Source organism: Cervus canadensis, chromosome 22, assembly GCF_019320065.1.
Source record: "Cervus canadensis isolate Bull #8, Minnesota chromosome 22, ASM1932006v1, whole genome shotgun sequence".
In the NCBI taxonomy this organism is placed as follows: Eukaryota; Metazoa; Chordata; class Mammalia; order Artiodactyla; family Cervidae; genus Cervus; species Cervus canadensis.
This window is the reverse complement of record NC_057407.1, coordinates 16,176,268-16,191,291: the sequence shown is the minus strand read 5'-3', so window position 1 is coordinate 16,191,291 and position 15,024 is coordinate 16,176,268. Positions and strand designations below refer to the sequence as shown.

The following is a 15,024-nucleotide window of genomic DNA, read 5'->3' as shown; positions in this document are numbered from 1 at the left end:
TGGGGAGGGGTAGGCTGGGCAGAGTTCCTTGTAGACTTCACGACCCACCCTACTTGGATGCCCTTCAGCCCCTCAGGCTCTTATCTTGGGATTCCACGGCTGATGTTTTTTTTCCTACTTGGATGTAGCCTTGGATCTTGCCAAACCACTCCCAGTTTTGCTGTGTCCAGTCAGGGCTGGACTAAGCAGATGATGAAACTGCCGGAGGAAAGGGAAGGCAAGAATGTGGACTCAAAATGTGGTCTCGTAGCAGCCCGAGTCCCTCAGAGAGCAGGGCATGTCACTGGTGAGACTGTGGCAGTGAGCTGGAGTGGCAGCTCTGTCCCTGGGCAGGAAGAGGCCAGTGCTACAGGGAATGAGTGAGAGCACAGCCTTGTGGGTTGTAGGAGGGTCCCCCCCACTTCACAGGGCGTGAGACCTAGCCTGTGGAAGTGACACTGTTGGCCTGAAGTCAGAAGGTATGGAGTTGACAGGGCACTGTCCTCTGACCAGAAAGGTTGGTTCATATTTCATCCTTGGAACCTTTGCAAAGAATCATTTAGGGCGTCAGAGTGATAAGAACTTTGTCACTTGCAGCAGAGGCTTTCTGCTCATTCTTCAAACACGGAGGAAGCCTCAGCCAGTGTCCTTAAAGTGCCCTTGAGGTCTGTACACACCCGTTTCCAAACCCTGAAGCGGAGCTGGCATCCCCGGTGCATTCTTCTCCCCCTACACCTTCAACCCAGCCCAAGGGGAAGCCAGGGGATCCCTTTTACAGAGATAAACAAATACAGAGTTTATATCCCACCCCACGGCTTCCGAGAAGTCAGTAGGAAACAACTGACTTAAACCCCAGAACCACAGAGCCCTTCCTCCAGGCCTGTGGCTGTAATTAGGTCACCATGTCACCTCCGGGGGACTTGTTGGCATCTACCAGTAATGTGAGACTCTGACCCCATTTTCCAGACGTGTGGGAACACTTCTTCTGCGGCCTGCTTGGCAAAAAGACATAACCTGACGCCAATCAAGAGAAAACATCTGTGCCTAAGGTTTGCTTCCCCGTAAGGGCCACAGAGGCTCAAGTCTGCCGGCAGCTCTCAGGCTGTTCCAGGTCAGACTCGTAAAGTGCTTCAGCTCTAAACATCTGGCCCTTTCTCCTTGACAGAGTCAGGGCTTTGCTTGATGATCAGAAGGCATATGTTGAGCCAGGGACCACAGACAGAGCTAAATATTTAGCTTCCTCTTTCTCTGAAGGTCTGCAGTGCCATGTCTGGGCATGACCAAAATGAGTTTCAGGCAGTGGGCTGGCGTTTGCTTAAAAAACCTATCGAGGTGAAGGTGTGCATGTCTCCTTCTGCCCAAGGTTAAATAATAGTAACATCCTGTGTAAGAGAACTTGAATGTGGTTTTCTGCTAAACTCTAATCTTCTGGGGCTATTTATTAGATGTGTTTAATCATGGGCCAATTTAACTAGTAGCAGACTAATAAAATAACAAAATTGGGCTTGCTGCCAGGACAAATGTTGACTTACCCTTATAATGTTGACTGAAACGAATAACTTTGAAAGTAATTGAGGAGTGAAACCTTAGCCAAAAATAGGGTGTCTGAAACAGTGGTTCTGTTTTATTTTACTGGCACTGCTAAGAGACTTTGTTCGTAACCTAGGCTGCTGCCCGCCTCAGCTCTTGGAGAGTCCGTATTTTACTAAATTATTTTCCAAGATGTTGTTTTGGTTTTCTTTTTCTTTATCCCATAGACCATCATTTAGAAAAAAATTAATAGCCCCATTGCAGAGAAGAACAGGCTGCTTTTCCAGTGTGGGGGCAAACATTCAACGATAATGGGAGGGATACAGATAACTTGCTTGAGGTCTTCTCTCAGAAATGAAGTGGTGTGCCAGGAACATTAACCCTCTCAGAGTCTGCAGTAAAATTAATTGTTCCTGCAAGGTACTCTGGATGAAATCCATCTAACTCGCCGCACACTCTCCTTTCTTTCATTCTGCCATTAAGTTTATACGAACATTCAAGAGTGATAGTGTTTTTGCCAGTGTGTGTTTTGAACTTGAAGGAAGCAGGGGAAGCCTGGAGGAAATGAAGCCAGGATGACCACATAAATTGTCATAAACTGGGACTTCTTTCTCTTCTCATTTTTTTACTTGCATTTGATGGGAGCTGTGTTTGGGGCTGGAACTGAGCATACTTTCAGAGGCTCATGTCAGCAGTGTCAGAGTTCAGTCCAGCATCCCCCTCTCAGGCTTCTGCCTTATGCATGGTTCCCCTAAAAGCAAACCATTTCACAGGCTGACCTTGGCCAGAGGCTGTAGGTGCTGACTGGCTCAAGCAGAAGTCAAGGTGTTGACTGAGTTGACATACAGGGAATAAGGACCATCTCCCCATCCTCAATGTGTTCAGTTTTACAGCCCTGAGAGTCAATGGTTCAGTTCGTGAATTTGCCCAGACCATCTTCTGATGTCTCCATCATGTGCTTTTTAGCATTTCCATGAGGGAAGACAGGAGAAATTATCAGATCCTAAATGCAGCAACACCCTGTCTACAACTTGGCCGTAAGACTAAGCTAACTGAGAGTGTCCTGTAGATTTCATTTATGCAGGCTTAGTTCCTAGTAACAACAACAACGAAAAAGACCACTTTTTTTTTTCTTTTAAAGAAGGAAATTAGGGTGCTTTCCTTGTAGCATCTGATGCAGAGAGAGTTGGGCCGTTGCATCAAAAGGGAATAGGCAAAACACTCTCCGACATAAATCACAGCAAGATCCTCTATGACCCACCTCCCAAAATATTGGAAATAAAAGCAAAACTAAACAAATGGGACCTAATGAAACTTAAAAGTTTTTGCACTACAAAGGAAACTATAAGTAAGGTGAAAAGACAGCCCTCAGATTGGGAGAAAATAATAGCAAATGAAGAAACAGACAAAGGATTAATCTCAAAAATATACAAGCAACTCCTGCAGCTCAATTCCAGAAAAATAAATGACCCAATCAAAAAATGGGCCAAAGAACTAAACAGACATTTCTCCAAAGAAGACATACAGATGGCTAACAAACACATGAAAAGATGCTCAACATCACTCATTATTAGAGAAATGCAAATCAAAACCACAATGAGGTACCATTACACGCCAGTCAGGATGGCTGCTATCCAAAAGTCTACAAGCAATAAATGCTGGAGAGGGTGTGGAGAAAAGGGAACCCTCTTACACTGTTGGTGGGAATGCAAACTAGTACAGCCGCTATGGAAAACAGTGTGGAGATTTCTTAAAAAACTGGAAATAGAACTGCCATATGACCCAGCAATCCCACTTCTGGGCATACACACTGAGGAAACCAGATCTGAAAGAGACACGTGCACCCCAATGTTCATCGCAGCACTGTTTATAATAGCCAGGACATGGAAGCAACCTAGATGCCCATCAGCAGATGAATGGATAAGGAAGCTGTGGTACATATACACCATGGAATATTACTCAGCCATTAAAAAGAATTCATTTGAACCAGTCCTAATGAGATGGATGAAGCTGGAGCCCATTATACAGAGTGAAGTAAGCCAGAAAGATAAAGAATATTACAGCATACTAACACATATATATGGAATTTAGAAAGGTGATAACGATAACCCTATATGCAAAACAGAAAAAGAGACACAGAAATACAGAACAGACTTTTGAACTTTGTGGGAGAATGTGAGGGTGGGATATTTCAAAAGAACAGCATGTATACTATCTATGAAAAAAAAAAAAAGAAAAAAAAAATATACTTTATCACAATCAAATGAGAAACTAACATCAGTATCAGGCATTAAAGCAATTAAGTTCTCTATTCCAGTCCTCCCAAAATACTTATTTATATATTCTAATGTCCTCAAAACAAAGATTACCTCACAGCTTTCAGGTGTTATATGGGGCTGAAGCTTATTATTATGAATTTTAAATATATGTTTGAATTAATAAAGAAATAGTCACAAAAAAAAATAAATAAAATAAATAAATAGATGTTCAAATTCAAAAAAAAAAAAAAAGGGAATTGTAATCTTCATTAATGCACAGCGTGAGGCAACTAGATTTGCACCTGGACAAGATAAGCACAAGGGTGTGGCCTCCACCTTTGCAATTAGCGGGGAAGGAGGTGTCAGGAGTTCTTCCTAGAGCTGTTCCCGGTGGTTTGTCAGTGTCCACAAAGCCTGTGGTCCATCTGTTGAAATCATGGATAATCGTCTCTAAGGGAAAATTATAGTTCCTTGTCTGAAGACTTTTTGCTTACCTTGTGGGTTAGCAACCAATAATTCTGAAATGCATTTGGCCTAATCAATGAAGCCAGGTTTCCATTGGAATTTGGCCCTCATTATTTGCCTTTTAACTTTTGGTAACAAATGATACCAGGTCAGTTAGCTTCATGCCAGGGAAAAGAAAACATAACAACAGCAACAAAAAATTTTAATGGAAATTTTGGAGTCAGAAACCATTATTTCATTACTGTCTTTTTCTATTTTGGAAGAAATTAAGATGAAGTCCCTTGCAGGCTCCGAAGAAGCTCCCTGTCGCGTTCCTACAGCCCCGCCCCTCTCGCTCAGACAGCTCTGTGAAGGCCTCCTCATCGGTGCCTCTGTGCCCTGCACACCCCTGTGGTCCACTGTGCCCTTCCTGCTGGTCACATCGCCTGCCCCCCTCCTTGCCCACTCCCCCAGGGCTGACTCTCTCGGGTGCTCTGCCTGGATCAACCTTCTGGTTTTCCCTGTTCAGCCAGGAGACATCCCCTCAAGGGTGACATCTTGTACACTTGAGTGAAACCACTTTGCATATTGCTGGGTGAACACTCGCAGAACTGAGCTTCAAAGGATGCACATGGTCCCAAAGTATCTCTTCCATTCTGTGTAATAATTACAAAGGCAATAGTAGTAACTTTACCATGGAGGAAATTTTCCAGCAAATACCTTCCACCTGGCTGCTGTAACAGGGTATCACAAGCAGGCAGGCTTAGAACAACGGAGATTTATTTCTTACAGTTCTGCAGACTGGAAGTCAAAACTCACAGTGTTGGTAGGGCCATGCTCCCTCTGACTCCTGCAGGGTCATTCTTCCTTGCCTCTTTCTATGCTGATTTGATGACAAAATAAAATGAAAGGGTGGGACGGCCTTGGCAACAGGAGGTGTCATAAGAAGTGAGAACAGAAGAATATTTGTGGTGACCTAGAAGTTTTGAAGGGTGAGAATCTTGAGTATTAACTGTAAAACAATTTAAACCACAAGGAAAGCAGTGGTAAAGTCGAGACAACTGTAACGAGCGGAACTGATGATCAGCAAGGAGGGGAGCCCTCAGCCTTCTTAGTGGAAGACTGGGCTATTGTATGAAAGAAAAGAGTGGATTCAGGAGGCAGTTGTAGGGAAAGGAAAGCACCTTCACAAATTAAAACCAATACAGTGGAACAGAGGTCTCTTCTGATGGGCAGCCTGATCTTGAATGACCCCTGTTTTCTCTCTATATTTCTAAGACAAATCAGAGTTGAATTCTATCAGATTGTTTTATGTTGTGGAGCTGAGTGATCAGAAGCCAGTTGATGGATTTCTTTTCTTTCCTTTTTTTCTTTATAAAATCAATTTGCTTATTTTAATTGGAGGCTAATTACTTTACAATATCGTGGTGGTTTTTGCCATACATTGACATGAACCAGCCACGGGTGTACATGTGTCCCCCATCCCGAACCCCCTTCCCACCTCCCTCCCCATCCCGTTCCTCTGGGCTTTGAGAGCCCTGTTTCATGCAAGTCGATGGGTTTCTTAATGAGAACAAATAGTAGCACAGTCAGTAATCAAACAGACTTCATGGAATCTTGACAGCCATGTTGGTGCCTCTCCATGGGGCGTCCTACCTTTAAGTTTAAATGTTTCAAGGTATCTCGCTCTGTTCCCAGTTTCCCAGCCTCCTGGATCTGTCTCTATTCTGGCCTATAGCAGTTGAGAGTTTAAATTCCGTAGTGGGATTTTTTTTTTTTTTTTTCCATTTTACCAGGTTTCTTCTACTTACGTCCAGTTCTAGATGATGTCTCCCTCCTCAGTATACTTTCTCACTAGACAGACCCTCACTAACAAGTAAAGTAAAAATCTCAGATGGCACCTGTCTGCTCCGGGTCAGCATTCCCTAGTACATCTGCAAAACTGTTTTCAGTCCACTGAAGTCAATCTTTGTATTATGGGGCATTTTGACCAGGCACCAGAGGCAGGACTGAGCATACTATGCCCTTCGCCAGTCTAGGGTTGGCCCCTAGATTTGCCAGTTGCCACACAAAGAGTCAGACACAACTGAGTGACTGAACTCTACAACAAAACCTGGAATCTATGCCATTTCCTACATAGACCCTTTCCCTGGCCCCATATCACTTTGAAGCAGATCCCAAGCATCATAACATTTTATGTCCCTTATTTCATGGTATTAATGGTCCAGGAAAGTTTGTGTTATGTTCAGGATAATTTGGAAAGCTAAGAGGATAAAATGTAGTAGGATAGTGTTCAGTCACAGAAAAGGTGAGTCAGAGATACCCTCTGTTTCCCTGGGGACCCTGGGTCCCCAGCTGCAAGGAAGGGGTACAGATCGAGCCAGTGCTGTCTGGCAGAGCCTGAAGACTATCTGAGTGTGCCTGTGAGAGACGCCCTGCTTGGGAGTGTCATCTCTGGGTATGTCCCAGCAGAAGGCTGAGGCTGAAGACCACTGGCCCAGGACATGACCCATATGAAGCCAGCAGTGGTACAGGGCAGTGGTCAGCCAGCTCTGGCCCCTGCACCAAATACAGTCCACTTCCAATGGCCCTTAAGCTATTTGTTTCAGTGGCATGACATAGTATTGCCCCCCCCATCTTAAAAAAATCAGTTGTTTTTTTTTAAGGAATCAGATTTCTAACCCTGATTTTTAACTCAGTAGTACTTGGAGGTAGAGCTCAGGATCAAAACATTGTAAATGTTGCCTGGTGTACTAAAGATACAGTTAGAAAACAGTATTTTGGAAATTAATTTTCTAGAATTTTCTACATACAAATGGCTAACAAACACACAAAAAGATGCTCAACATCACTCATTATCAGAGAAATGCAAATCAAAACCACAATGGGTACCATCTCACGCTGGTCAGAATGGCTGCTTTCACAAAGTCTATAAACGATAAATGCTGGAGAGGGTGTGGAGAAAAGGGAACCCTCTTACACTGTTGGTGGGAATGCAAACTAGTACAGCCACTATGGAGAACAGTATGGAGATTCCTTAAAAAACTGGAAATAGAACTGCCATATGACCCAGCAATCCCACTCCTGGGCATACACACCGAGGGAACCAGAATTGAAAGAGACATGTGTACCCCAATGTTCATCGCAGCACTGTCTATAATAGCTGGACATGGAAGCACCTAGATGTCCATCGGCAGATGAATGGATAAGAAAGCTGTGGTACATATACACCATGGAATATTACTCAGCCATTAAAAAGAATACATTTGAATCAGTTCTAATGAGGTGGATGAAACTGGAGCCTATTATACAAAGCGAAGTAAGTCAGAAAGAAAAACACCAACACAGTATATTAACACATATATATGGAATTTAGGAAGATGGTAATGATGACCCTATATACAAAACAGCAAAAGAGACACAGATGTAAAGAACAGTTTGTTGGACTCTGTGGGAGAAGGCGAGGGTGGGATGATTTGAGAGATTAGGATTGAATCATGTATATTATCATATGTGAAATAGAGCGCCAGTCCAGGTTCGATGCATGAGGCAGGGTGCTCAGGGCTGGTGCACTGGGATGACCCTGAGGGATGGGGTGGCGAGGGAGGTGGGAGGGACGGTCAGGATGGGGAACACATGTACACCCATGGCTGATTCATGTGAATATATGGCAAAAGCCACCACAATATTGTAAAGTAATTAGCCTCCAATTAAATTTTTTAAAAAATGCTAGAATCTTCCGTAGTGTCCTCTACTGAGCAAAATACTTGATTGAAAATTGGAGAATCTCCAACAAAACTCATATTCCTTTTTCTAATGAACAGGGGGAAAAAGAGGGGGCCTCAGGCCCTCAAGAACGGTTTCTCTATTTTTTAATGGTTGAAAAAGGCAGAAGGATAATACTTGGGGACATGTGAAAATTATATGAAATTTGAATTTTAGTGTCTATAAATGAAAGCTTAATGGAACACAGCCACATTCACTTATTTACATACTGTTTATGGCTGATGGTAGAGATGAATAGTTGTGACAGAGGCTAGACAGCCCTCAAAGTCTGAAACGTTTGGCCATCTGTCCCCTCACTGAAAAACATCACCAATCCCTAAAGTAGGGCATGGGCTCTGGAGCCAGCCTGCCTACATTTAAATCCTAGCCATCTTTTTTTTTTTAGCTTTCCCTGTCTTTATTTTATTTTATTTTTTTGCTTTCCCTGTCTTTAAAATGATAATCACAATAGTGGCTACCTTGCAGAGATGTTGGGCTTCCCTGATAGCTCAGTTGGTAAAGAATCCGCCTGCAGTGCAGGAGACTCCGGTTTGATTCCTGGGTCAGGAAGATCCCCTGGAGAAGGGATAGGCTACCCTCTCCAGTGTTCTTGGGCTTCCGTTGTGACTCAGCTGGTAAAGAATCTGCCTGCCATACAGGAGACCTGGGTTCAACCCCTGGGTTGGGAGGATCCCCTGGAGAAGGGAAAGGCTGCCCACTCTAGTATTCTGGCCTGGAGAATTCCATGGACAGTCCATGGGGTCTCAAAGAGTCAGATATAACTGAATGACTTTCACTTTTGCAGAGATGTTAGGAGAAATAAATTACTAATTATCTGTAAAGCATAGAGAAGAGTCCCTGCAATGACTATGCACTCATTATTCTTAGTTAATACTACTAGAGCTTTTCCATCACTCACAGATCAAAACTTCCTGTTTAAAACATGAGGATGATGAAAGCCTCCTAGAGGGTTCAGGGTGGGTGACACATGATGCCTGGGTGTGCAATTCCCAGCACATCTCCTGTCTTACAGATGGAGCCCCAGAAAGGATTCCTGGTGTTTCTAAACATTTGAAAGACATTAAAAAAATAAAAAATTACTCCATCAACTCATGGACAGAAGCACCTGTTAGCACAGTTGTTTCTCACCTCTCCCTAGCTCCTGGCCAGAGGTAGAGCATCCAAGGGCAGTGTTGCCCTGCAGAGGAGTGGTCAGTTCTACATTAAAGGCTGCATATCTGGCCCCTCCTGGGCCATGTTTGTGACTCAGTAAAACCAGAGTGTCAGGGAAGCTTCAGAGGTGATGTGGAAGACCCTTCCACTGTTCTCCAACCCCACTCTGGCCACAAAAATGAGGTGTAGGGAGAATGAGTGGTTTCCTGTATGCTGTGTCTGTTGGAATGGAACCTTTTTTTGGAGGAATAAAAATAGTGCCAATTTATATTGATATGATAGGCATTTTCTTACATTGCATATGTTGTGCTTTGGCTTTTATCTCTTAGAGGGAAAAATGAGGAAAGGACAAAAACTGTATCCCCTAGGGAAGGATTATTAAAATATATTTAATGAAATCTCACATTAAAAATAAAATTACATGCAGTGCTTTGTTCTCTTTTCTTTGCAATTCAAGCACAAGAGACTTTTAAAATTGCTGAATCAATTCCTGTATGAAAAATATGACCTGTATGTCTTTCTTCATCCTCTCCTTCCCCTCTTCCCACCCTCTTCCTTCTTTTTCCCCCCTTCCTTGTCCTCTAGGAAGATAAAGAGAAAATATTTGATAAAAGTCAGTACTCATTCATGATAAAAATTCACAGCAAACTTAGCATGGAAAGGAACTGCCTTACTTGATAAAGGGTATCTCTTCCATGCGCTTAGCAAGTATAATACTTAATGATGAAACCTTCATAATAATTACTTAATAATTAGGAATTAGACTGTGGTACCCACTCTCTCAGCTTGTAATCAACGACATACAGATGGTCCTAGCCAGTGCGATAAGATAAGAAAAAAAAAGGTGTGAGATATGGAAAGCATGCAACAAGTCTGTTATTCAAGAAATACTGCCCACACTGCATTTTTCTTTTTTTCTTTTTTTTTTTCTTTTTAACCTCTTTAGTGAGATGCCCCCCCTGTTCTGTCTTAAAATTGCAGGGTGAGGGTATAGTCTGCCCTTGAAAGTGGGTTTAGTAGTAACCTTGCCCAGCTTCGTTTGGCAGCTGAGTTGTTGGATTAGGGAGCTTCTGCAGGTTGTGTTCTGTCATCTCTCTATAAAGCCTAAAAGCATCCCTGGAATTGTATTTGCTGGTTTTCAGTACAGCTATTTAACTGGAATCTGGAAACATTTTCCCTGAGGGCTCTTTTTAGACAGCAGTAAAATGTAGCTGGAGACATACTGAGTAAATGGAAAAGAAAAATCAAATTAGGCCAAGAATGTTTTTAATCTCCTATTCTCACTGAAGCCCTCAAGGAGAACACCATAATTCATACTTCACTCTTGTGGGTCAGGCATAAAGCCTTCTCCATAGATCTAATGACCTGTAAATGTTCTGGTTTGAAATTGCACCTGCCCACTTTGCGGGATCAAGTACATCGTGCAGCAATGGTTTCTGTTTCGATTTTTCATTACTTGGGAATGTCACATTGCCAGAGAGCAGCCCAGAGTTTACTTCCAAATGGGTGAAGCCTTCGGAAAGGAGTTTTAATTACAATCTCATGTAGCAACACTGGGCACAAGCTGCAGAGGGGCCGACATTTGCACTGTGCATTCCTCTTACAGCAGTGCAGAAAACACACAGCTGACCGGCTCATGTAAAATGGGCAGCAGAGTCAGCGGAGCCTTAGAAAAATGACACAGCAAGTGAAACAAAGCCGAATCTTCCCGCCAAGCATGCAAGGCTCCCTGCTCTCTTTTTAAAGCAAGATAACCCAGTTGGCGTTTGCCCTTCAACCTCTCCAATTTGATATGGAACCTGTGACCTGGGAGCTTTAACCATTAATAAATCAGAGACCTGGGAGTCAACAGGCTCTGAGGTACATGGCAGAAGTAAATGAGACCACATCCTGCTCCCCTAGGAAAGCCCTCTTCTTCTCACTTGCTGCAATGCAGTTTGTGCCACCAAAGGTGGTATATCAAAACTCTGGCATTTCCAGCCAGAGCAGGAGCCATTTAGAAAAATTCAGGGGATGCTCAAGAGACTGTGCGTGCGTGTGTGTGCATGTGTGCGTGTGTGTGTGTGTGTGTCTATTCAGTAAGCCTGCTGGTGGTGCAGCTCTGACGTAAAAAATATTTTAAAAATCCTCCTCTGGGCACAGATACTCAGGAGCCAGGCACTGGACAGGGAGCATCCTTGAAGGGCACTGTCACCTGGAAACAGAGGGGCAATCGGACTTTGTCTTCAGCATTTACGTAATTATAATATGATATCTCTTGTGTTGAGAGATTCATCCTTTGCACTTTGGAACTAAGCCTTCCTGATGTTCGGAGAGTTGCCTTCTGTCTGTTCAGCTCAGCATGCCAAGAGACTGGAGAAGTCCCCAGCAGCTCGGATGCATTCTCCGTCTTGGAAAAGTATTTGCTTTGAGGAACCATGAAGTCACTCCTGGCTACATCGTGCAATTGTTTTGTGCTTTTTAAACAGCCTTTAGATTTTTTCTGTTTGCCAGAAAGGTTGGGTCTGTTTCAGAGGAATCTTCTGTTTTCTAAGGCTGCCAAGGGCATAAAATGACATGAGAGTGTCTCAGCAGAACTCCAGATTCAGGCAAGATTTTTCCAAGCACCTACTATGTTCAAAACACCTTGCAGGGATATTCTGGAGAATCTTAACTCTCAAAACTTTGAAGGCAATGGCTGAAAAAGAAAGATGAACACCTTGAGGCTCCCTCTGGAAATGGTTGAGTTTCACCACAACCACTGGCAAGTGTGGCTTTTTCCATCAAAATTTGGTGTCTTCATGTGCTGTCCAGCATCTCCTGCAGGTCAGATGGAGCTTAGGAAGACAAGGGTAACCGTTCTCTTTGTCAAGTGTTTTGTCTGTCATCCCTCTCTTATCCACAGCCTCTTGTTTTTATTTATGTAACTGTAATCTGCAGAGTCATTGGTTTAGGTAGGCTCCCCCACCGATCAGTTTGGTTTGGGATAACTTGCGGATTTGCACATGTTTTATGTGGTGATAATTTTCATAACTTGTGGCTAGGTATAATATAAAAACTAGTGCTCATGGTAGGGTTTTCTCTCTGTATATTTTCTTTTTGCTGTCTAGTTGTTATAAGTATTAATATGTGCATTTCAAATATACTGTAGGTACAAAGAGGCTTTCTTAACAGCCTAGTAATAGAATAACTTCTTTAAAATGTTTTTTTAAATTTGGTGTACTAAAAGAAAGAGTGAGTCTCTGTGCTCTAGAAAAGCCATTGCATATTAGAAATTTGGACAGTGGCTTCAGGCAAGGTGGAGAAAAGGTTTTTTAAAAAGATGAAACCAGAAGCATCAAAAGACAACCGCCCGACAAGGTCATTGGATGGGAAATTGGAGGCAGCTTTTGTCTGCAGGAGGGGTTGGAGAGAGTGACTCTCCTAAGTGCGAGCCTCTGATTTAAAAGCCGGCAGACACTGTTGGGGTGAAGGAATTTGCCTATTTGCGGTCTGCTCAGACACTGCCTCTGTTGACCGCATCCCCCCCCCACCCCGACTATTTACCCTTCCCTGGCTCACCAGACACCTTCACACAGCAGGAATGAGATGGGTACCATTTCCATTCTACAGAGTGGTATGCAGCCGGCAGCTCATGGAGTGAGACATGACTGTGTGGTGGAGTTACATTCTCTTTGGAATTGACCTTGACAGTTTCCTTTTTTTTTTTTTTTTTTTAACCCTAGGAGCCCAGTAATAAACGAGTCAAACCTCTTTCCAGAGTCACATCCCTTGCCAACCTCATCCCACCTGTGAAGGCCACGCCGTTAAAGCGCTTCAGCCAAACCCTGCAGGTAAGGACACGGTGGGCTCATGTTTGCAAAAAAAACCCTGTTGTGTGGGAAGAGACACCTCTGTCCAGCCAGAACCTCCCCTGGTTTCAGTCTGACCTAAATCAATGCTTATTATTTGAGTAGAAGAGAGCAAGTGATCAGACTGAAAGAGAAAGAGATGTTTTAAAGTTGGTGTCAGACAGAGTCTTTCAAGGTGTAACTGGAGGCATCATCTCTGTTGGGTCTTTGCTCACAGTTCTGTTTCAGAGACCCCATCCAGATGTACTTTCATAGGTATCCGTTTGGTCCTAAAATATCTATGGGCCTCCCAAGGAGACCAGCACCTGACCTCAGATGGAGGGCAAGAGAGTCTAGTGGCTTCGACGAGTGGCTTAGAGTCTAGCAGCATGTGAGGAGAAACTCAGTCCACCCACTCATTTCTTATGGCCCTGGAGCTGAGAATGATTTTTGCCTTTTAAATTGGCTGTGGAAAAACAATCCAAAGAGGAATATCTCATAACCCATGAAGATGATTGGAAATTGCAGTGTCTGTAGCTGAAGTTGTGCGGGCACACAGGCGTGCCTAAATGTCAATGTGTTGTCTGTAGCTGCCATGACCCTACAAAGGCAGAGTCAAGTAGTTGTGACCCCAACCATATTGCCCACACCACCAAAAATATTTACTGTTGGACCCGTTAGAGAAAATGTTTGTTGCTCACTGACTGAGGAAAAGGGCCTGGGAGTAGAAGTATCTCACTTCTGGCCTTGACTCTGTCCCTCAAAGAGCTTATCCCCTTGAGCGGGTAATGCCACACCTCTCTAGGTCTTGTGTTATTCCATGTGGATACATTGGGGATGGTGCTACCAGCTCCTCTAGAGAATCACTGTAAAGACTTAAGAGGTAGTACATTTAGAGGACCTAGCATGGTTCCTTGGCCCTTGGTTCGTAATCACTGACTTCCTAACCAGCTAAGGTGTAAATATTAGCTACTGTAAAAATTCTTTGGTTAACAGGTAGTTGTAGTTCTTGTTCATAAACTCCTGATAAAGTTTATCTTTTAAAGTGAAAATTGAGCTTTTTTTTTGTTTTTTTCCTTTCTCCAAAGGCCTTGGGCACCCAGTGTGATAAAAATCCTTTTCATATCATGAAAAGGCTCACCTTGTTCAGCTGAGTAGACTTGAGTCCTTCAGTTCCTTACGTGTCCTGAATACTTTTGCTTAGCGATATTTTTTATCTTGACTTTCTGAGTCATTAAGAAAGTTGTGGGCCAGCACCCAAGGCATGTCCGAAGCTATGAACACTAACGATTTGAGAGCTGTTTGAAGTCTCCCTCACCCGCTCCTGTCCTTGGTGCCACACCAAGCAGCCGAAACTCTTCCCCCCTCTTTCCTATCCACCCTCAGTGCTCGTCCCCTGCCCTGCGCATTCCTCTCTTAGCTCTGCTAATATTTCTCCTGAATGAATACCTCATCTCATTAGCTATAGGCTTGGCTCTGTGCTGGAACCTCTGGGCTCCTGACTATCCCCTGATCCCCTTTGTGGGAGAACAGAGGAGGAAAAAAAAAAAAAATAAGGTCATCCTGGGGAGCCAGATGAAGGGCTTTGAAGCTCATGAAGAAAAATGTGTTTACCTTCTCTCCCTGGTGACGTCTCTCAGCCCTCTGGCCAAGTTCATCACAGGCTTCCCCTGGAAGATTCATCACCGCCCTAGCCCCGCACATCTGGTCTTTCACTGAGTTCTGCTTTTCAAAAATTCTTCAGCCTGTCGATTGCCATTTCACCCTTTCCTTTCCATTTCAGTGGTGGTGGCTCGAGGTCACCGGAGTTACTTCCTCCCTTGATTACAGTCTCCGTGTTGCCCGCCATCTCTTCCCCTTGTCTCTCCGAGGACAGTCCACCCTGTGCCCCAGGAAGGGCCTTGCTCACGCCACAAGTGTTTAGGCGGGCTCTACCCCCTACCTTCATGCCACTTACATCCTAGATAGGGCTGCCTTCTGGTCACATCTGGCCCTCGGTTGTGTTTTTGGCTGCACGTTGTTTTGAGCTCACATTTAGAAATCAAAAGAGTCCTCGTAACTGTCTG

At 43.8% G+C, this 15,024-nt stretch overlaps 1 protein-coding gene across 7 annotated transcripts in view; it reads left to right on the top strand.

Annotated features, from left to right (window-relative positions):
- The window catches only part of ARHGEF3 (Rho guanine nucleotide exchange factor 3), a 315,821-nt gene that overhangs the window by 259,757 nt on the left and 41,040 nt on the right, over positions 1–15,024 (top strand). For all 7 annotated transcript variants that reach the window (XM_043441932.1, XM_043441929.1, XM_043441928.1 and 4 more), the window contains one exon: positions 12,854–12,961. In XM_043441932.1, coding sequence (XP_043297867.1) covers positions 12,854–12,961 — 108 coding nt within the window. The remainder of the gene's footprint in view (positions 1–12,853; positions 12,962–15,024) is intronic.